This window comes from Fukomys damarensis, unplaced genomic scaffold (genome assembly GCF_012274545.1).
Source record: "Fukomys damarensis isolate Sample0158 unplaced genomic scaffold, DMR_v1.0_HiC HiC_scaffold_7, whole genome shotgun sequence".
NCBI classification, from domain to species: Eukaryota; Metazoa; Chordata; class Mammalia; order Rodentia; family Bathyergidae; genus Fukomys; species Fukomys damarensis.
The window spans coordinates 19,959,733-19,982,943 of NW_022900919.1; the positions used below are offsets into that span (position 1 = coordinate 19,959,733).

Below are 23,211 nucleotides of genomic sequence, written 5' to 3' on the forward strand. Positions count from 1 at the left end.
TCTTCTGACACACACATGGACTTGGATACACAACGTCTCCACTCAGGTAACACACACCAGACTTAGAAATGAAACAGGGCAAAGGAGAAGTGATGGCGATCCTGATGTTATCAGGACAGGCTTCCCCTAACACCCTGTGTCTTCAAAACCACAATAGAGAAAAATGAAATGGAAACACAGAGAGGCATTTAGTTTGATGCTATTTAACTGCTAATAAATGAGAGTAACAAAACTGATTTCTTGTGGCAAAATGAAATATTTAAAAATAGCCTTTTCTGAAGTCTGGAGCCACTTACAATGCTGAGGACCATGGCTGGTTAGTTCCAAAAGCAGAAGTGAGCACAGGCTTAAGCCCAAAGCAGGGTGACATTGTCCCTGGTGTGTCGTCAAATCCAGCCAGCAAGGTGGGCTGTATAATGCCCAAAACCTTTACAAGAAAACAACAGATGGAGAGGCCCAGAAGCCAATTCAGTTCAGTGCTAAGCCACATTGTCCTCCTCACCACCAGGACACCTACCCTTCCGGTCCCCTGCAGAACACTCCAGGACAGTGCAGCTCCTCCTGTGGGTCTTGGGTTGGGAGTGGGGGTTGGGGGGAGGCAGGGTTGCTGTGCTAAGCAGACTGGGATGTGACACAATAGTCCCCAAGGGTAAGTAAGGCACTATGCAAAGAGTGGATTATGCTGGGACTTGCTTTCCAAAAAAAAAAAAAAAAAATTCTCACAACACTGGCACCTGACCAGCAACATTCCATTTCAGGGGCCACTGACACGGGAGGTGGCTGCTGTTGGCACACCGGGGTGCTGGGTAGCATCCCAACTGAAAGGCCCTTTTACTGTAACAGAGTTGCCCCACTCTGGGATCTCAAGCATGGAGGTGTCTAGCGCAGCTGAAAGTAAGACTTTCAAGAAAGGCCAACAGCTCCTGCCTGGGCGGAAATCAGGCAAGGAGGACTCTAGTAGGACCTCCTAACTCAACAGCAGAAACTCGGGCAAACAGGCAGATAGGAGTTCTTGGGTCCTGAGGAAGGTATAGTAATGCACCATGGATTTTCTGGAAAGGTCAGAGGTCAGCCCTCTCAAGACAGCAGAGAACAGGCAAGGGCTGGCGAGATCACAGCTGGGACAGGAACAGACTCCCTTTCCATGGCCCAGGGGTTGGCTCCTCACACAGCCTTGGGTACAAAGGCTCTAGCATGCACTCCCCATCCTTCTGGCCTCCCTACCCTGCATCCTCCTCAGTGCCTGGCTCCTCTCGGCAGGGCTGCTGGGCACCATGGGCTCTGCTCCCAAACTCAGTTCACAGAGGCAGGCATTGCTGGAAATCTGCTCATACTACTGTATGATAAGGCATTAATGAGTAATGATAGTTCTGTGAATTAGGCCTTCGTTTACTATAAACTTACTGTTCCAACCTCACAGGACAAATCTCTATTTAAAGCAATTTAGAGCAAAGCATGAATGTGAGAGGGAGCCGAGATGGAGGTCTCATGAGGATCCTGCAGGTGCCAGCCCTTGAGAGGCCTGGGTTTACTCAGCCACTCTGGATCCACTCAGGAGACAATTCCTGCCTACTGCCATGGAGCAGAACCCCAAGGAGAAGGTGCTCATCTCCTGTGGACCTAGCCATCTAGTGTTAGAAGCATATTAAAGTGAATGGTGACTTGAGTACAGGCACCAGCATTAGGAAAGCTAAGCTCAAAAGATCACCTCGCAGCCGGGCAGACTCATTCACACACATGTACACTCAGCATGCAGTTATGTAGCATGGTTTCCATGCCAGGCACTTGTTAGGTGCTAGGGGCTTGGTGAGGAATAAGGCACAGTCTCTGCTCTCTGGGAGCTTGTGGTCAGGCAGGGCTATAAGAAACTCCCACTTCACAAAGCAGGAGCTCAGTGCTGGGGATGCCCCCGGCTGGCCCGCAGGGAGGCTTGTGCTTGTCTGGTATTTGTCCCCTGTGTCTTTGGGCTACCTGTGGTGCCCCTTCGTTTGTTCCCCAGCTTCTGAGAAGGAGCACAGTTCTTCTCAGGCTTAACCTTTGTCAGGGGACTTTTTCAGTGACTGAATAAAATAGTCTTCCTTTTCCTCCTGTCCTTAAGGAAAAGGTATAAAGCAGCAGAAAAGAGATTACAGACTGGTAGAAAACAAACCATAGAGTTCAGTTTGCCTGACTGAAGCCCATCCTTGGCTTGGTTAAACTTCTTCATATGGTAAGTAAGGCATCTGACAGAGCCCGGCTTGCTGGCATGGCTCTGAGCTGAGCCCTGGAATGTCCACCAGCTGGAAGGTACCTTGCCTTCATGGCCGGATCAGAGAAGGCAGTGTGGTGCTCCAGTACCGTTACATGATACTGAGACAGCTCTGAGGCCCATGGCCCCAGCAACCTCCCACACCAGGCTGTCCTCAGTGCAGACTGAGATCAGTGGTTCTCAGCACAACACACAGCTACCTCAGCCTCCTGTTATGTGAGATTCTCTACTTTTACACACAGACTGACTAAATGGCCAGTAAAGAGATGGAAGCCTCAGGGAACAAGCTTTCCAGTTCCCCAGAAGCTCCAGAGCAGCGACACAATGTATGCGCAGGCCCAAGAAGCAGGACACAGCTCTGTGTCTAGAGAAGCCATGGCGTCTGAGATGGGACCACATGAAAGCCTGGAGCTGAGGAATGGGTGCCTTCTTATGGAGATAACTAAAGTCCTAGGAGGTCACTGGCTCCACTCTATTCCACTCTAGTTTGGCTGGAAACTTCAGAAATCTTCCTTCTGTGGCCTCCTGTTCACAATCGGTCAGCTCGAAATGTCTCTTCCACAGAGGGATCGAGCAGACCCATGCTGGAGTCACTTAGCATGTTGAGTCCGTCTAGGCTCAGGGGTTCAATCTGGAGCTCCTCTTCAAGTGGAAACGCAGTGTCCATGTTCAGGCTGACCTCAGGCATGCCTGCCAGTGTGTTGCTGAGGTCTTTGAACAGGTTGGTGCTCGAATCTTCTGAAAGGAGCAGCAAGAATGGAGAACAGGGCTGATTAAGAGGTGTGAGGTCCTGAGGCTACTACAAGAGTTCCAAACAGCAATCCCCAGAACACTATGTTGTCCTCTTCCCAGTCAGAATGGTGGCCCTGTGTCCCCACTATACTCAGGCCTGTAGTTCTTGACCTGGAGTCCACATTCTGGACCCTCAGTTCTACAACTGCCAGTGTTTGCAGGCTTTCTCCTTTGCAATGGTTGTCAATCACCTGGGACTAAACACTGCAGAAGCATTCTGACCTCCAGGCCCTTGCCCTACCACCTCATGGTCTCCGGGGCCAATCACTTGCATCATAGGAAGTAAAGCTGAGCCAGGGGACTTTCCCTTTTGGCTTTATTATAATGTGATGTGGTTCAAATTGTTTTATAAGGATGAGTGTAACAACACATCAGTGTAATTGGTGGAGAAGCTAAGGGCAATCCGCACTTACCAGTCATGATGGCATTTGGGAAGTTCCCACAGTTGGAATATGGGTTTGGTCTCAAGTGAAATGAGTCCTGTGCTTCTCGGTGACCTTGCTGTGCCAGGGGTACCTGGAAGCATCAAAGGTCACACTGTAAGGAAAAGCCTCTGCTTCTGAAGAGAGGGGGACTCCCTTCTTTCTAGAGCTCCATTGTACTCTGCTATCACAACAATGCAGGCAAGATAGTCCTGTCAGGCCACAGACTCCACCTTCAAAGTTTATACCATGGGTAGCTTTTCCCAGTCCATACTACCCAGCTGCTACAGGATCCCAAAAGACCCTAGTGTCATGGTCTGCAGCCCTGAGTCTCCAGCACCCTGTCTCCTCAGCCTTACCAAGGCTGGTGCCAACTACCATCTGTGAGAACCCTTCAAAGGCTCCATCTGTGGTCAAGGGCTCGATGACCTCTTTTCCTCTCTGGTTTCTGGAAAAATGAACATGCAGAAGCTTTTCTTTGTCACATCAGGGGAAGGGACCTCGGGCCAGTGCCTCTCTAGGATAAAGCCTCTGTGAGGATGGGATAGAACTAAGATTTTTTTTTTTTTGTACCAGGGATTGAACTCAGGTCTTTGTGCTTATGAGGCAGGTGGTGGCACCAATGAGCTAAATCCCTGGCCCTAAGGTCTATTTTAGATACGTTTCCTGAAATTAATTCTGCAACAAAAATGTTTAAAGAAAATGTCTTAAAAGAAAGAGTTACAGGGATATGATGATTCTCACCTAGACTGAAATAGGCTCTTCAGAAAACAGGGAGGCAGAGCTGGGATGTGGCTCACTGGCAGAGTGCTTGCTTGGCATACACAAGACCTGGGTTCCATCCCCAGTGCCACAAAAAACCAAACCAAACCAAAACAAAACACAAAAATACTAGGGAGGCAAGGACTACTGGTTCTCACCCGAAGCCTTCATCATGGTAAACAGGAAATACAGCGGTCCCTCGGTTCATGAACACTTTTGTTTGTGAACAATGAAGGTTCACAAACAGAAGCACTTGGCAAAATTCTTTGTTTGCAAATACTGCATCAGGTGATGAACATGATTGTGGCCATCTTTCCTACACAAACAAACCTGGCCGGCCATCTTTTCCAGAATTGTGGAAGGAACTAGGTTCGTGAACTAAGGTGCCACTGTAGTTATCTTTATTTGTTTTACTATTATTAAGCTCTGGAAACTGTCCAACCCTGCCTTCACTCTTCATCCTGGAGCCTAATACACACTTACTAAACACTACACAATCTAGGGATACTACAAACAGTGATAGAGAGAAGCAAAAAAAAAGTGACTGAATGAAAATATCTTCGCTGGGGATGCAGGTCAGGGGCACCACATCTGCCTGTAAAGCATAAGGTCCTGAGTTCAATCCTGGGTACCCCCCAAAAAAGAAATCTTCCAGAAGGAATGGTCCCCTATCCACTCCTGGACTGAGCCATCCTAGGGGCCTCACACTGAGCTGGTTGCACCAATCCCCACTTTCTAACTCCATTGCCAGAGCCAGGCACTGCCCCCTCTGTGCCTCAGTTTCCTCAACAGAAGGAGCCACTATGGTCCTTTCAGAACTGGGGACTCTACAACTCTATCACTAGTCATCAGTTTCCCAATACTGGTTCAAGCAGCAACTCTCTGAGGCCTGACATGTGATACAACAGCCAGGGCCAGCAGTTTAGGTTAAGAGGTAGGCTAGGGCACCAAGGAAGGGCGGGCAGAGGCAATCACCTACCTGTGGGGGAAAGGCTGGGCCTGGCCTCACAGACTGCTGGTCAAAGCCCAAGTCTGGGAAGAAGTTGGTCAAAGATGTGCCCTACAAAGAAGAAGAGGGAGGGGACCATTTAACTTGGAACCCAGAGTGAAGTCTGCATGCTTTCCTTACTGATTGACATTCCGCAGGGACTCACCTGGGATGGGAGAAGCTGGAAGTCTGACTGGGGCAGGGACGAGGCAGCCTGGGGCTGTGGAGCAGGGTGCTCCTGGGAGCGGAGCTGCGGCAGGAGGGGCTGCGGGAGCTCCTGGGATGTGGGGTAGGGGGGTGGTGGGGATACTTGGGCTTGTGCTTCAGAGGTCAGGAAGGACAGTGGGCTTTGCTCTGAGGATACCATCTGTAAAAGAAAACCACCAATGAATTTTGAGGGCTTGCAGTAAGCCCTCTGGGTCAGGAAATGCCATGGTATGAGAAAAGCCTAAGTCTGCTCCTCAAAGTGGGTCTCAGATCTTATTTACCCACAAAACATTTCCCATTCAGTAACATTTTTATTGTCTTTAAAAACCAAAAGGGAATATGCCAATTTTACCAATTTCCTCTATTTTCTCAGTGAAGATTATGTTTTGTTTTTAAAGCCATGATTTCTAGTTAGATAGAAGGTTGAAAAAGGCTCTTAGCTGCACTATCTCCCCAAACCTTACTGAAAAAACACACTAAAGCAACCTTAAGCAATAAACATTAATATACAACATTAAAATAATAAGTAACACTAAATGACAGACAACACAAGAACAAAGTTAGCGGGAGGGAAGAAAATGGCAACAAGATTTGGAAAACAGCTAAGCTGGCAATCTGAGTGCCATTGCTGCATCCCTGAAGGTCTCTGGTGTTGGGGAGTGCAGGCAGGGGGGGTGACACAAAACCAGGAGGGCCCATATGGCAGCTGGCCCTGCAGAGTCCTCACTTTGCTTATGCTGCTGTGTCCCCACTCTGCCCTCCTAGCCACCTTTCAGGAGTCTGCAGAGTTGGCCAACAGAGAATAAAAGGTCAGGGTCTGTGGACCCACAGGGTGAGGTTTTCTACTGAAAAATACAGGGTTTACAAGAATTCTCACTATCAGATCTTGAAAGCTCTACCTTCGTTCCTAGTTCAGCTACAATGCTAGAATCCAGATATATATCCAGGTTTAGACACCTGTGTTCTCAGGGATATGAGCCAGCCTGAAGTTCCCCAGGGAGCTCAGCAAGGTGGCTTACACCTGTAATCCCAGCAGTCTCTGAGGCTGAGGCAGGAGGATTTTGAGTCTGAGCCTGCCCTGGTCAATTTAGTGACTTAGAGTCTGTCTCAAAACAAAAAAAAAAGAACAGGGATGTAGCTATGTGTGAAGGCCCTAGGTTCAATCCCTAGAACTACACACAAACACACACACACACACACACACACACACACACACACACACACAAGGGCCAGGAAGATTTAGCTCAGTGGTTCCGCTGCCTACCTTGCAAGCACAAGGTCCCAAGTTTGATCAGTACCAAAAAAATCAAAGTAACAAAAAAAAAAAAACGTAAGGCATCTTACTAACTCCTAGGAGGAAAGAAAATGTTCACTTTGTTAATTCATAACATACTATATGATTCAACTCTTGACTATATTTTAATCACAGAAACACTAAGCACTGAGTATTGTTCTAACCCAAATTATAATACAAGAGGGTAAGTAGGAAGTGTGTGTGTGTGTGTGTGTGTGTGTGTGTGTGTGTGTGTGTATGGTGGGGGGGGTAGGAGAGATAAAAGAAAACTAAGTCCTGATCTTCAATGGTAGGATATCATTGGATAATGCCCAACACCAAAAATCTAGAGCAAAATAAGTACAGATTAACATGGTTATGCCAAGAGTCAGCCAGAAAGATTGAAAGCAGCAATCTCTAGGCCTGCAAAATATGGTTCACTGAAGAGAGGAAGACAGCTCTTATACAAGTCCCTTAGATCAAACTCAGGACCTTGAGATTATGAGGCAGGTAGCAGAACCACTGAGCTAAATCCCCAGCCCTTTCCCTTTTAACTATATGCATAATAACATTATTTTTAAAAATCTGAATATTAAATAAAAAAATGAAAACATCTGCAAGAGGGCAGTGTCTACACATACAGTCTCCTTAAAATGTAGCTAGAAAGCAAGAAAACTTTAGTATCTTAAAAAATAGTCTTGCAAAATAAAACTAAAGGCAATTCAACAACATAGAAAGAAACTTTAAAAAACAATTACAAAATTCCCCCCCCAAAAGAAATGACTCATACAGTCAAGATCCCACAGCCAAATTGGAAAAGAGTGACTAACAAAGGAGACCTTTTAAATCCCTCCTTCTTCTAAATCATTACTCATTTACAGTGAAGTGGTGAGTAGTTCCTAATGGTCCCTAATGGTCTAATGCATCTAGCGTATGGCCAACAGGGTAAAAATATATTCATTGATGATATGGTAAGGGGAACCTCTCTAAGAGTCTAGAATAAAAACAAAGTTAACTAGTCAAAATGTTTCATTTGAACTTCTATATTTCTTTCTCTTTCTTTCTTTCTTTTGGGTGGTACTGAGAATTGAATTCAAGGCCTTTGCACTCAGCTTCTTCCCCAGACCTTTTTAGTCTTTCAAGACAGGGTCTTGCTAAGCTATTTAGGTTAAGCTTGAACTCATAATTCTGACCCAGTGTCCAGAGTGCTAGGATTATAGCAGTATGCTACCAATGCCTAGCTTCAAATCTTGGTTTTTGTTTTTTTTTTTGAGACAGGATTTTGTTATATAGGTCAGGCTGGCCTTAAACTCACAATGTAGCTGAGGCTGGCTTTTAACTTGCTGTGATTCCCCTGCCTCAGCCTTCCAAGGGCTGGGATTACAGGCGTGCCACCATACCCAGCTTCCTGTATTCCTATAATGGACTTAGGACTTTAAAATGTGTCTCTTTCTGAGCAGACTTCATTTACTCCTTTTATTGAGCTATAGTCCTCATTATTCTTAGTATTTTATGAACAATAAAAGTATTGTTCCTCAAATATGTAGTGGTAATTAGGGAAGAGGTCTAATCCACTATCAAAGCTTCAGGAAGATACTAAATGTTTTCTTTGGCTTTCCCCTGTGGCTTAATGTAGTTAGAGAGTTAATAATTGATTTTCCATACCAACTTAGAAATCCTAACCTGGTTTCCCTTAGCTATCTTAGACATATCTGGATTGAATCCCTACATTCCACCCCAAGTTCACAGGCTGGTGACTGCAAACTGTTCAGTATTTGCTTAAGAGTAATCCACATCACAAATCTGCTATTAGACAATCCATAATGCATTCTGAATTATTCACACTTCTGTTCTCTCTTAGTGTAATAATGGACCTAATCCAAAGCAGCCCAGAGAAGGGAAGCAACCCCCAGATGCTGTGGCGTGTGTGTCTGTGTTTACCTGGGAGGCAGGATACGGGTTCAGTGGGCTGGTGGAAGAGAAATGTCTGCTGAAGCCTTGATGTGCTTCTGGGCTGGGAGAGAGTGTGAGAGGGCTGACAGGAGGCTGCCGGCGCCGCGAGGGGCCACTCAGGTTTGTGGTGGGAAGAGACGGGTTGCTAAGGGAAAACAGACGCAGCGAAGGGTGCAGAGCAGACACACTGGCGACAGATGTCTGTGGGTGGCTATTTAGGGAAGAGGAAAGCGCTATCTTATTGAGCGTCGCTTGGATGGAGGGGTTACTCCGAGATCCCTGCAGACCTGGAAGACAATACATTCACAAGTTACTTGTCAGTTTCATACCAATCTTCTGCTATCCAAAAGTGAAAGAAAACACCCTACTATTCACATGTGATAGTGATGCTGTATGTAACGGAGCTCTTGGGGCAATCTCCTAACTGGATATGTCCCTGATAAACCAGTGTGAGAAGATGCACTCACACCAAGGATCTAGCAGGAAGCAAGATGAGTATTACTGTTTCCAAAGAATAGGGTGTAGAAACAACCACTGGGGTAGTGATGCTGGGTAGGCAAGCAGTGGGTAGCAGAGACAAATGTTCTGTGTGCCCAGGTTCACTCACTGAAGGGAGCCCAGGGCCAGAGCCCCTAAATGTCTTTGTCCCAGACACAATGTCTGGGTTCTCTGCTGCCTTGGAGGACATCCTTTCATTGAGAACTGTGGCTTCAGGAAGCCCTTAAATACCCTTTGCACACCAAGGAGTCACAGGAAGAGGCACTTCCTCCTATCTCCCACCCAGGTTCCCTCTGTTTGGTTTCTGGGCTCCTGGGAACTGTTCATCACAGTCTATTCCAACTGGGAGACAAGAAAGTTTTTGATGATCTCTTGTTTCTTTGGGGGCCAGGAGGGAGTTAATCTTGGCTGAGCAATAAAGTTTGGAAAAGGGTCCCTGTCCTGTTCCCTGCTGTGCCCTACTGGCACAAGGCCTGGACTATGGCAGCTTCACCCCATGAAGGAAAAATGCTGCTGATGCTGCATATATATCAACTGGCAACAGCCATGTTTTAATGTTCAACTCATAATTTTTGCACCAGCAGCTGGAGCGAGCAAAATTGTTAGTAGTTTTGTATTTGTTTTTCAAAAATGAAGTACTTGATAAAAGTTATTTTTTAAAAAAATGAAGAAATTATAAAATCAAGCAGTTTAGCTGGCACTTTTTTTTTACCCCCCACCCCAACCCTCCCCCTGGGACAGGGTCTTACTATGTAGCCCAGGCTGGCCTTGAACTCACGGCAATCTTCCTGTCTCAGCCTCCCAAGTGCTGGGATTACAGGCATGTGCTACCACACCTGGCAGGCTGGCAATTTTTTTTAAGGTAGGAAGATGGTTACGATGAAATCCTAGCAGTTATCCTACCATCTAAAAATTCATGAAAAAGATCAGACATGTGATTAGCTCAAATAATAATTAGAGCTAGAGATCTGAATTTAGATGTGATTTTTAAATTCAGAAAGAAAGTTTAAATATCTTTTTAAAAAATATAGATACCATTCAGTTTGTTTGTTTGGTACTGGGGATCAAACTCAGGTCCTTAACTTGCAAGGCAGGCGGCGGAACCACTGAGCTAAATCCCCAGCCCTAGATATCATTCATTTTAGGAATGCATAAACTATAAAAATGTGATGTTAGTTCTGCTACCTTCTGGACAAAATGATGCTTTTTTGAGGAAGAGAACAGCCAATGATTAAACAGGAGATTTTCAGCTGGAAGCAAAGTATCAAAGCCCATAACAGAAAATACCATCTTCTTCAAGATCCTTCTAGAACTGTGGCTTGTACAGTTTCCATGACCCTTAGTATTCTCATTTACTAAGAGTTCATCCAAAAGGGTGATCATCCAGGCTCTGGATCCAGAAACCCCGAAGGCTTCAAGAGTTTCTGTTAGGAAACAAGCCAAGTAAACCCAGAGCTGAGAGACTGTGCCTTCCCTCAGAGAGCATCCTGGGTCCCCCAAAATACATTCTCTGAAATGCTCTGGACCAATACAGCACTAGTACATTTGCATAAACACGTCTTCCTTTCTAAAAGTCAAAACCCAGATTCAGTGCATGAAAAAACTTGCTTATTACTAAAGACAATAAAATGAAGGGAAAAACCCAAAATGCAAATAAAAGTGATCTCTGAAATCAGTTTTGCAAACCTAAAATTTATGTTGGACAGTGGCAGTGTCACTGCCTTCATAGAACCTCCCAATGACACTGTTCCATGTGGTAGGCAAGTTCTGATCTATGTGGACAAGTCTTGTCGAGCCCAGGGTGGAGACAAGAAGACACACCCTAACCTAATGACCATCCCTGGGACACCTTCCCAGCACACATCCCAGCAGTACCATTAGGGCCAGGGCCAGGAGTGTACTGCTGGGAGTGCAGGGACCATTACTACCTGACAGGACAAGAGCATCTGGTGGTTTCAGGCCAACCATGAGGTGTGAGCTGTGGACAATCTGTACAGAGACACCCACACAGCACTGTGCTATAACTAAGGCTCCATCTTTAAGCACTTGAATAATTCTGAACAGTAGCAGATTTCTACTTAATACAAATGTATTAAGTATAAACATTTTCATCACATGCATTAGAAATTTTCCAAAATTCAAAATCCCCTCTTTGGAAATCCACCATGGGAAACTGGAGGGATGTAGGGAGATACCACAATACACTGATAAGAGTTACGAATATTGTTCAGCCAGTATAAAATGCTCTTTTTTTTGTACTGGAGATTGAACTCAGGGCCGGTATACTCAGCTACATCTTCTGTCCTTTCTTATTTTTATTTTGACACACGTTCCCACTAAGTTGCCCAGGATGGGCCTGAATTTTTGATCCTCCTGCCTCAGCCTCCCAGAGTGCTGGGATTAGAGGTGTATGCCACCATGTCTGGCCTACACTTATTTCTTGACTCCTAAATCTTCCCTAAATCCTGGAGATGCATGGGCTTGTGTCCTGGAGTTTATCAAATGGAACAGAAGGTACCAGAGTCTCTCTAATTAAGATACAGGCACTCTCATTTCAATGATGCACTGAACAGTCCACAGAGCTGAGGTCACCAGTGATGAAGCAAGCAGGGAAGGCCCTTCCTAAGTGGAGACACTTACCAGAGGAACTTCTTAACCCTAGGTGAGTCATGGCAGCAGGGAGGTTGCCCACACTGTTTCCCACACTCATGCTGCCCAGGAGGTGGCCACTGGGGTCCAGAGAGGCTGGCACAGGCGCCGAGCAATGGAGGTTGGTCAGATCTGGTAACGATCCTCCTGTGTTCAGGGTCCCCAGAAAGGGTGAGAGGCCTATGTTTTGCCCATTATGGGGGAGCGCACTGGAAAACAGAAAGATGAACCTACTTTTCACAATGCACTTGGTTTTTGGGAAAAGAGCAGTACCTTTTCTTTATCAAATTAGAGCAGTGGATATCAAAATTTAGAGTCCTAATATAGGCTCTGCTCTCCCTTCTTCTGAGAACCTAGTTGGTTGGTTGAATATCTCTGAAATACAATTTCTGAACTGCTAAACTGAACTGATCATGTTACCTATGGCTGCTTTACAGGAATATTTTCAAGACCAGATTAGATTACTGATGCAAAAGTATCTGTTAAATGTGTGGCATTGCTTCTTATTTATACAGTTCTTTTTGCGGATTTCTGAATTATTTTCCCATCAAAAAGATAAAAAAAGTCATCTCTGGGCAACTAGATTCCTTCCAAATAGACTGTTTTAAATACAGTTTTCATAAACTTGAAAATGAAAGAAACACATTGTCATGCATTTATCAAAACCTGTTGGGCAGTCACCATGTGCCAGGCCTGAGGCTACTGCTAAAGATGTGGCAAGGAGAAGCACAGAGCAGGTACCATATTCACACATTCTCCACCAGGCCTGCCCTTAGGACTTGAAGATAGAGGCCCGGGACCATCTATTTCATTTTTAGAGTTACAAATCAAAACAAGAAACCCATAAATGAACTTTGTTCTCTGTGTGTGTTTTGACAGATCACAATTTCCTAACAGATTGGCAGACTAGGTTCAAACATGGACTTCCTAGATGTCTGGGGCTCCTGTGTGAGAACATACAGGAGGGTAGCCCAGCCCACCATCCACAAACCCTCTCTTTGCGCCATGCCTGCTCTGCTCTGCAGGGCACACATGGAGCTTTTCTGAGCTAGATGGCCAAGCTCTGCCTACACCTGGCTACTCACAGGTCTAGGGAATATGCATCGAGGGTCCCCCTGGCCCTTTGGAGCCAGTCCCTCTACAGGGCAGGGCCCCAAAGCCTTAATCACAGCTCACAGACAGGCAGCAGAGGCAGAAAGGATGAGCCAGCAATGGCAATGTGGCAGGTCTGATGAGGAGCAGGTACAAACAGGAGGTAAAGTGACACTGGGAGCACGAAAACAGCATCATTGTCAGGATGGATAGGGAGATAAGTCTTTGTCAAGGACATGCTGAGGATGTGAGGTGTCAGAGACCAGGGCAGAGTGTAGGGAAGGAGAGGCAGGCAGGTGAAGAACCACAAGGGAAGATAACAGGCCATCATGAAGAGTCTGGGGCACGGACTGTAGCAAAGAGGGGGCCCAAGAAGAGGAAAAGGAGGTCACTTGAGAAATGATACTATGTGGCGGGTGCTTATAGGAGCAGAAACAGAGGAGGAAGCACTGATCAGCAGGCTCTTGCAGTGGCCCAGGAAAGGTCCAGGAAGAGAGAGTGGTATCTCGAAGAGGAGGAGGATGGGACAGGGAGGGCGAATCCATGGAAGACCTTTGGTCGGAACATCATGCATGAGGACATCCCCAACTGCAACTAGGCCTTTCTGAAAATCAGAAGCAACAGGAGACGGAGCCACAAAGAATACAACTTACACTGCCATATGACTTAGGCTGGGTATATGGATGTGGAGGGGTGAGCAGCTGACCAGAGGAGATTTCCTGAGGACAGCTGAGCTCAGAGTGAGGGCTGCAGACTTCAGGTAATCAGGCTGAGAATTGCATGAGGCAGTGTTTACAGCCTGAGCCAAACAGGGAGTTGGAAGTCACCCGGTTTGCCTAGGGAAGCAGGGAGCACCTGCAGCTGAGACAGGAAGGTTCAGGGACAGGAAGGCGGGGGAAGGTGGGAAGTAGGGAAGATGAACCCAGTCTTACTTAGGGGAGGGTGGCTCCCAGATGTAGGGGAAAGGAGGAGAGCCTGAAGGCAGAGAGATAAGCTGTGACAATGCTGTCAATGAGATGCCAGGAGAGCACAGGGACAGGAGGCAGGATGGACTCTAGAGAATCTACAGAGGGCTCCAGAATGATGCTGGGGGCATAGAGGACCAGAAGCGAGGCAGGGGATGGGGAAAAACTCAAACTCAATTTCAGACACTTGGGGTTTTTCCACACAGAATGATAAACAGTATGGATATTGCTGACTCAGCTAAGTCCTAGAGTAAGGGATGGACATTTCAAGGGAACAGCAGAGGTAGATATTGGGCAGCACTCAGGAGTATTCTTTCAAAAGAGGGCTGAGGGCCGGGATTTGGTTCAGTGGTTCTGCCGCCTGCCTTGCAAGCACAAGGTCCCAAGTTCAATCCCCAGTAACCCCCCAAATCAATCAATCACGCAATCAATCTGCAATGATAGGCAATTAAAAAATTTCTTTAAAAAGAAGGCTGACAATTCTAGACCCCAGAGGGAAGGCTAAGCACTGGAGAGAGGCCTCAGCAAGGCCAGCAGGGAAGCAGATGATAGAGAGGATGGCCCTTTCTGTTCCCAAGAGGGAGGAGAGGGTAGCAAGAGGACACCCAGTGGCAGAGAAGGCTGAATGTGCCTCCTCACAGCCTCTGTTCCTGGGGTAAAAGGAAAGAGGGCTGAGCTAACTGCAGAGGTGGTGAGAAACAGGGTAACAAGAGAGGGGTGGGAAGGAGGGTAGTTTTGGTTGTAGAAAAACTGGATATAAATGTGGTCTTTCAGATAGCTGGGTCATGGAACTGGGTTATGGAAAGTTCAAGCACTTGAAAAATGAAATTGAGACCCCAGAGCTGCTCACTGACAGCAGAGGGTGTCCTGAGAGAAGATGGACCTCAGGCCATTGAGGTAGAAATGAAGGCTATGGGAGGGAGGAAGAAGGCAACAAATGGTGTATCCAGCGGCAGAGTGAGGACAGAAATATGATGTGGCCAATGTGAGCTAGATTATTAGTAAGAAGCAAAACAACTTCTCTGTAGTTGAAGAAAATACAACATTCACTCTGCAAACATTGTTAGCATCTACTGGATCTGAAAAAGGCAGGGAATGTTCGTTATTCCTGTTCTAAACCCTTGGATGATCTCACCTTCTCTGAGCACCCTCTGAGCTATTTCTCCAGACTGCTCTGCCAGCTGGTCTTTTACACTTGCCCTTCCCTCCACCTGAAACCCTCTTCCCCTCGCTTCATCCGTGATTCTGGTCAGAGGCCATCCTGTCAGAAATGCTTCCTCAACATCCATTGTCTGTCCGCTTTCTCTCCTTTTTGTTCACATATGACACACACTTCATTGCTTGGCTCGTCCTTGCCAATCTGGCTCCCCTGGAACATGAGCTCCTTGCAAGCAGGGACTCAATATGTCTTGTTCACTGTTCTACCCAGCACCTAGAATTAAGGGGCTAATAAATATTTGCAGGAATAAGAGTCATCGAATGCCATGCCAGCTCTAACGGAAGAACAAGAAAGCAATTATCTTTATCTAAAAAATACTGGCTTTCAAATTCTCCAGGGTTAATATATTGCAGCCCAGGTCTCAGTAGCAGTGGGCCCTTGGGGCCCAGAGCATTTGTGAGGACTCAGCCAAACCTGCTTCTTGGAAACCCTGGCCCATCTGTGGGAAGTGCCTGGACCCATGGTTGAGCTACTCTCCCTGTCCTGCGTGTGCCCAGCAGGCTCTCCTACTTTTGATGAGGTCAACTCTCTTCTCAACTCAGTATGCTGGTAATTACCTGAGTTTATGTTTAACCAGCCAAAAAGAATGTCTGTGTGGCAGGTACTCAGTAGGGAGTGCCCTGAACACACTGATGAGAAAAACTCGTAAGGAGCATGGCCTGAATCCACCTAGCTCACCCGCAGACCATCTACAATGGGTGCTCAGGCCAAGCCAGGTCACACAAGGGTACCATTTTCAAATGTTTCACACGGGGAAGACTTAACTCTTCTCTGAGCTGGCATAGGCTCTCTGAGTAAGTTACCCAGGAAGTCCCCAGGGTCCTCTGTGAAGACTGCGGCAGGGGGCTCTTCTATCTGGCTGTGATGGCAGAGGCAGCTGAGCAGCTATGTGCTGTGTCATCACTGAGGTGCACAGTGGCCTCCTCTGTGTCTGACACTTCCTCTTTCACTCCTTATTCTTTCCCCTCTCAACTTTCTCACCAACTTCATTTTTCATTTTTTTACAAATATTATACATATTTCTATAAGCTATCACAAAAGCTTTTAGGGAATAAGGTTATATACTATGAAATCCATTAAATAATTAGTGGTGTCACAGAAACTTTTTTTTAATATTGCAAATCTCCCTATTAATCTTCCATTAAAAATACAGTAAAATATATGCAGTGTGATTGAAATATATGGAAAATATAAATTTTAAAACATTTATTACAGTAAAAGACACATCATCATTAATCCCCATCAAGCTACTCTTCCTCACTGTGAGCACTCTCATCCCATCGCTCTTGCCACTTTCTGAAACAGCTCTGGAAGTCCTCTTTCCTTCATGTCCTTACGAGGTGTGACTGAAAATATACTGCCAAGAGCCATCCAACAGAAAGGCAGGCTTGTAAAAACAGTCACTGACTTTATTCACTAGATCTGACACATGCCACCTCTGGCCCTTCCTCAAAGTCAAAGTGGCCATGAAAAGTAAACATTTTTCAATCGATTCAGGACACTGAGGCAACCATAACAGTGCACTAAAGACAGCCAAGAAGGGGACCTCCAGAGCTGCTTCGGAAAGTGGCAAGAACGATGGGATCAGTGTGTTCGAAGCAAAGGGAAGTATTTTGAGGAGGACTAACAGAAATGTCTTTTATTATCATAAAAACTTTCAAATATATTTTCAATCACATCTCATGCATACTGTAAAATCTACTATCTCAACTATTTTTATGCACACAATTCAGTGACATGAAACACATTCTCAGAAACTCTCTCAACTTCTACATAACCAACTGCTGGGTTAATGGACGCTGTCCTCCTCTGTCCAACCTGTCAGCTGAGGACCACTGCACACTTCTGCTCTACCAGGTGAGTTTTGCATTTGTCCAGAGTCAGTGGTGTTATTCTCAAACATATTTATGGTGGGTTTTCTTTCACTATTGCAGTTATGTAACTGAATTACTTTAAATACATGAAATTTGAGTACCAAAAGCCAGCAGCTGTTTTTAGAGAGGGTCACACAGAGAAGGTCACGGTTCTCAGAGCTCAGGGACAAAGCAGTAAATTCTACTCTCAGGGAAACCTGCAGTAGAAAGAGCATTACTTACTTGCTACCTGTGACATCACAGGATCGAGGGCGCCCTGACAGGGACTGGATCTGGGAAGAAACAAAGAAAGAGAGGTTTACTCACTGATGGCCAAATTCAGATTTTGAGAAGAGTCTTCACAGGAATCACGAAGCCTCCATGGGCGACAGCGAGGTCAGCTCACAGCTGCAGTGTTCTCACAGAGCAGTCATGTAGGTTCTGAGGAGACCTGGAAAACTCTTAACCTTCCCAGCATAAGGGAAGTATAACCATAGATTATTTTAATCGATGCTTTATTGCTTTTTCTTCTAGATGAGTATTATTTCCTTCAAAACAGGCCAGTGTTTTTAAGTATGGAGTTTTTTGTTTGTTTTTTGGTTTTTGTGAGACTGGGTCTCACTATGTAGTTGAGATTGACCTGGAACTCACTATGTATCCCAGGCTGGTCTTGAACTCACAGTGATCCTCCTGCCTCAGCCTCCCGAGTGCTGCGATTACAGGTGTGCACCACCCTGCTGACCTTTTGTTTTGTTTTGTTTTTTAATGGGGTTTTAAAATAAACATTCCTTTTTCAATTGTCCTGAGAGCAAAAGAAGGAAAGAGAAAAGCATAATAAAGAAAGAGAGGAAATGGATGCCAAAGAAAATGAATAGTTCAATTAGAACATAAACTTGAGGAGAGGCAGGAGCAAGTACTTTAAATTCACAAGAACAGAGGAAGGGGAGCTCCTCTCCATAAAGAGTGCAGGCCCCTAAACACACACACACACACTCGGGGAGTGTGGGTGCAGCACCCTCTGCAGGAGAAGACATCCTCCGATAGACGCCTCTGAAGACATATGGCATAGCTGCTTCTCATACCCTTTAATATGTGAATTTGCAATCGGCTCTTGATTTCCTAAAAGATAAAATACCAAATAAGCCAGGATCTGAAAAAATGGTGAGTGTTTAAAATTTTTTTAAATAACAGTAAAAGCTGGGTGTGGTGGGGGCACACCTGTAATCCCAGTACTTGGGAGTCTGAGGCTGAGGCAGGAGGATCACTGCAAATTTGAGGCCAGCCTGGGCTACACAGTGAGTTCAAAGCAAGCCTGAACTACATAGCAAGAGCCTGTCTCAAAAAACCAAAAACATTTTAAAAATAAAATTACAGTAAAAGATATATTGCTATTAATCTCTCTCAAAATCCTCTCCCTCTCAGAATACTTATCCCACCGTTCTTGCCACTTCTTAAAGCAACTGTGGAAATTCTCTTTCCTGAGTGTCTTTAGTTACACTGTCATGCCTGCCTCAATGTTCTGAATCAATTCAAAATGTTTATCTTCCATGATCATATTAACTTTGAGCCAGAAGTGACACAGTGCCAGATCTGGTGAATAAGGTGGCTGAGGACACACAGTCATGTTTTTATGAGTCTGCCTTTCTGTTGGACGCTAGCATTTGGCAACAGCATTCACTGTATTTTGGAAATACCTCACAAAGACACTCATGAAAGAGGACTTCCAGAACTGCTTCAGAAAGTGGCAAGAATGAAGCTGGGAGTGGTGGTGCATGCCTATAATCCCAGCACTCAGGAGGCTGAGGCAGGAGGATTCCTGTGAGTTCAAGGCCAGCCTCTATATATAGTCAGTTCAAGGCTAGCCTGGATTATACAGAAAAGGCCTGTCTCACATAAAACAAAACAGAAACAAACAATAAAAAAGAAAGTGCCAAGCATGAGGGATAAGTGTGATCAGAGTGAGGGTATATATTTTGAGGGAGATTAATGGCAATATATCTTTTACTATATTGATTTTTAAAAATTTAAACATACACTATAGTTTTTTATTAGCTCTTAAACATCTTGCTTTTATTTAAAATAAAACCCTCTAAGATCACTGAATGCTATCAAACTCTGGTAGACTTGGTGGAGGAAAATGCAGCAAAATCCAAGGGATTCTTAAGGTGGGTCAGTTAAATCCACAGATAACATCAGCAACTGCAACAGAGCAAGGGCTGAGACAGAGGACTTTTCCCTCAGCTAAGCTCCCCTAAGGAAAGATGGGCTCCCTCTCCCTATTGTCCATGGCAGGGATGTTTACAGAGAGCCAGGTGAAGTCAGCTCAGTTGAAGATGAAAACCCCAAAGGCTCACAGAAATCACAGCAAAACAGACGGCTCATTACTGATTCTCAGAGGACTCTGGGTCAAAGGCCTTTGATGTAAAAATATACAACAGGTGTGTCTGGTACACCAGTAATTCTGGGCAGAAGCTGGACACCGATAGGTGGTAGATTCAAGATGGAGAAATCTGCCTATGACTTGAAACCAGCTTTTAGTTTTAATGATATGAGTAAGATGCGGGAGCTTAACTGTTTTTTCTTTTGAATGAGTAAATTTACATGAAAATCAGGAAGTTGAGAGATCACTGTACTAATTCATCAACACAACTGCGATCATTTTTACTATAAACATTGTTCCCTAGTATATTTTTCCTATCTCTGTCCCCTGACAAATCCTCTCTTCCCCTTTTCCCAGTTCTGTTTCTGCCTCTGCAGGATTTGACAACCACCTCCACCTGCAAATGACCAGGAACAAGCACATTGTGAATGCTCACCCACCTCCTTGGTCTCCAATAGTTGCTTTGGCAGTGGCTTCGGGACATTTAATAGATTCTCTTCTTTCAACGGGCCAGGGAATGACACTACTAAAGGAGGAGAAAGCAGTATTATAAGGAAGCAATCTTACCTTTGGCCAAATAAATGATCTGTGTAAAAATAATTTACTTAGAAACATTTATTGATTGTTGGGAAGGTGTTTTGAGCACCATGGTGTGGATGCAGAGATGAGTAAGACATGGATTAAACACATAAGGAATTTATAACCTAGCCTAGGCCTAAGGGCAACAACACAGATGCCCAGGAGAGCCATGGGTCCTGCAGTGTGGTGGTTAGGGTAGCAAGAACCCAGGGAGACTCAGGAGCCTTGGCACTCAGGCAGCCTTTTGGAGGCACAGAAAAGCGCATTCCAACGGAGCAGAAAATAAGAACAGGGCTTAGAGACAGAGGAAGTTGTGATCAGCTATGAACAAAGCAGTGCTTTTCACTTGCAAACTGGAGCAAGGAGATGCATAGCGATCTAGGAGATCCAAGGAGGGAGGGGACAAAGGAGAATGAGGTGAGCAGATGGAAGCCCTGGTGGAACTGCTTGGGGATGGATGAGAATAGGGAATAAAGATGAACTGACAACCCAGTGGATCTAAAGCTAGACAGCAGAGAGGGGCCCCAGCGTCTCTCAACACTGCCGAACAATCTGGCTTTCTGCTTTAACACTCAGGTTAAACATGGATGCTGAGCTGATCCACAAATGTGTGAAAGCTTTTGTTCTCAGAGATGAACCAGAAGACAAGGGCTGAATCTAATGTCAGGAAGGAATTTGGCACCAGACACAGAGACTGTGCAGATCTAGGAACACTATTAGGGCCCAGGGACCATGTAGCACCATTGTGACTGTCATGACTGTCTTTGTACTTGCCCCACATGGGGAGAAATCACTTAAAACTATGGAACAGAACTTCAGAGTAAATTCTGAAAAAGGGGCTTGAAACAAATGCTCTAAAGTAAGTTTACTGTCAATGTAAATAAAACATGGACTACAACTGCAACTGTGGACTCCTGGAATGAAATGTGGATGGGGGGACAGTTTCTCCGGTAGCACTTTAAGAGCACAACACAATGTTCTTCATGGTAACTGTCCCAGCACCATTCTGATAAGTGTTACTTGGGCCACACTGTCCAGGCTCTCAATGTGCCTTCGCATCGCTCAGTCCTGACCATCAAACCATTCTTTGTTCTCCATTAGCGAGAATGGAAGACAGCGCCTAGAGAATCACTTGCTCTATCACTGAGCTACATCCTGACCCAAATCACTCTCTTTTAAAGACCCTATTCTGTCAACATTTTGTTGGGTTTCAATGTTATCTGTTGTCTAATCATTAATAAAAACTGCTTCAGAAACGCAAGTTCCATGCAGGCAAAGCCTTTGTTTCACTTGTCATGGGTGTGTGTGTGTGTGTGTGTGTGTGTGTGTGCGCCCACGCGCACGTGCATGTGCACACATGAGCCTTGGAAATGCAGACCCTACAGCTGACTCCTCAGAATGGAGATAAGAGTAATAGGCACTGAGTCTGCCCAAACCAACATAATGGTTGACCATGGAGAGAAAAATGCTCTGGCGGGGTATAGCTCAGTAGTAGAGAACTTGTCTTTCATGTTCAAGGTCCTGGGTTCAGTCTCCAGTAATGAAGAAAAACAAATGGAGACAGAGTACTGCTGGGTGCTAGGAAAAGTTTCAAGGGCCAAGTAGGGGTAGCTTCACTACCCAGGGCTACTTCTCAAAAGAGCTTGGTTACAGGAATATGGTTGGGACAGGCTCCAGAGCTTTAAGAGAAGTTTTCTTTGAGAAGTTAATTGATTTTATTTTCTTTTCATATTTAAGATTTGTTGAGAATTCTTCAAAGAATTCATTAGGCAAATGCAAATAACATTGAAACCACTTCATTTCTGTCCGGATGGATTACATGTTTATTGATGTATCAATATTTCATGATTTTATTCAACACTTAAAATGGCTTGCTTAAAAATGGAGTAAGCAGAGCCGGGCATGGTGGCACATGCCTATAATTGCAGCACTCAGGAGGCTGAGGCAGGAGGATCCCTGTAAGTTCGAGACCAGCTTGGGCTACATAGTGAGTTTCAGGTGAGTCTCAACTACACAATGAGACCCTGTCTCAAAAAACATAAAAAACAAAGCAAAACTAAAGAAATGGAATAAGCAGGACAGTGACAGAGAATGGTATCTCTTCTGTAAGATGCTTCTCATTTATCATATCTCTAGGAGCCTTATCCCGGTGACATAAACCTCATTTAGCTGTTCAGTTTCAGATTATGAAAATTATATTCCAACATGAAAAGATTTAGGAAAAGGCTGCGGATTTAGCTTAGTGGTTCCGCCTCCTGCCTTGCAAGTGCAAGGTCTGGAGTGTGATCCCCAGTACCAAAAAAAAAAAAAAAAAAAGATTTAGGAAAAGGAAAGAGTGCCTGGTACTGAATGAATAAATGAACAGTAGTGAGTCCTCATTTGTAAATGGCTTTGACATCATTTTGGCAGATCGCCAAAATTATTTTAATTGGCTTTATGAAGCTCAGCACCTTCTGAAAATTTGTAATTCTGTTTTGCACTATGTTTGCATTTTCCTTGCACTGTTTATTTAAATTTATCAATTATTGGACCAGAGATTTAGCTCAGCCACTGCCTGCCTCTCAAGTGCAAGGTCCCAAGTTCGAATCTCAGTATCAAAATAAATAAATAAATACATTTATCAATTACTGACTTACAAAGAGTTTCTAAGGAGGTAGAAGCAGTACTGAGAAGAGAAGAATATTTGGGTAACTGTTTAAGGTGACTGACTCGTTTGTATTTTCATATGGCTACAACTTTTGCTTTCTTGTACAACCATGTGAGACTGGGATAATAGGAACCTTTGTAACCTAATTACCCATTTCCTTTCTCGTGGCCTTGATCATGGCTAGCCTCAAGTTTCTGGAGCCAGAAAAGTGACCCAATTCTCAGCTATCAATCTTCTGGAGTTTTGAAAACATTAGTTAGGCTGCTCAGAGAAGGCTATGCACAGGAACGTCAGCACCCCACCCCTAGCAGGTAGGCAAAATCAGCTCCTACCTTCCCCAGGGCCATCATTCTCCCCATCATAGAAACCTACAGAAGGAAAAAAACACTGTTATACATCTTTCATTTTCATTTATTCGTGATTTCATAACTTTCTGATTTGAAAAAGGCTTTTGAAATTTGAAAGCAGTTTGATACATCAAAGCTCATTCAAGGTGCTTTAGTATTTTTATACTAAAAGTAGATGTATTTATTTTGAGTCTAAAGTTCATGCCAATCTGCTTTTCTTTCCCTTTAAATTGTCTCATTCTTAAATTTCTTTACTGCCTCTGTCTTGAGAGAACAATTTCAACAAAGCCCAAGAACCTCTCTTCAAATCACAAAGCAAAGAAGTACAGTGTGAAAC

The 23,211-nt window shown here is 44.8% G+C and overlaps 1 protein-coding gene across 1 annotated transcript in view; it reads right to left on the bottom strand.

The window, feature by feature from the left end:
* Positions 1-683: 683 nt before the first annotated feature.
* The window catches only part of Crtc3 (CREB regulated transcription coactivator 3), a 124,868-nt gene continuing 102,340 nt past the window's right edge, over positions 684-23,211 (bottom strand). The window contains exons 8-16 of the mRNA XM_010621251.2: positions 22,860-22,895; positions 19,742-19,827; positions 17,165-17,214; positions 11,784-12,001; positions 8,634-8,932; positions 5,379-5,579; positions 5,204-5,284; positions 3,454-3,556; positions 684-2,986 (exon numbers count right to left, since the gene is read on the bottom strand). Coding sequence (XP_010619553.1) covers positions 2,778-2,986; positions 3,454-3,556; positions 5,204-5,284; positions 5,379-5,579; positions 8,634-8,932; positions 11,784-12,001; positions 17,165-17,214; positions 19,742-19,827; positions 22,860-22,895 — 1,283 coding nt within the window. The 3' untranslated portion in view covers positions 684-2,777. The remainder of the gene's footprint in view (positions 2,987-3,453; positions 3,557-5,203; positions 5,285-5,378; positions 5,580-8,633; positions 8,933-11,783; positions 12,002-17,164; positions 17,215-19,741; positions 19,828-22,859; positions 22,896-23,211) is intronic.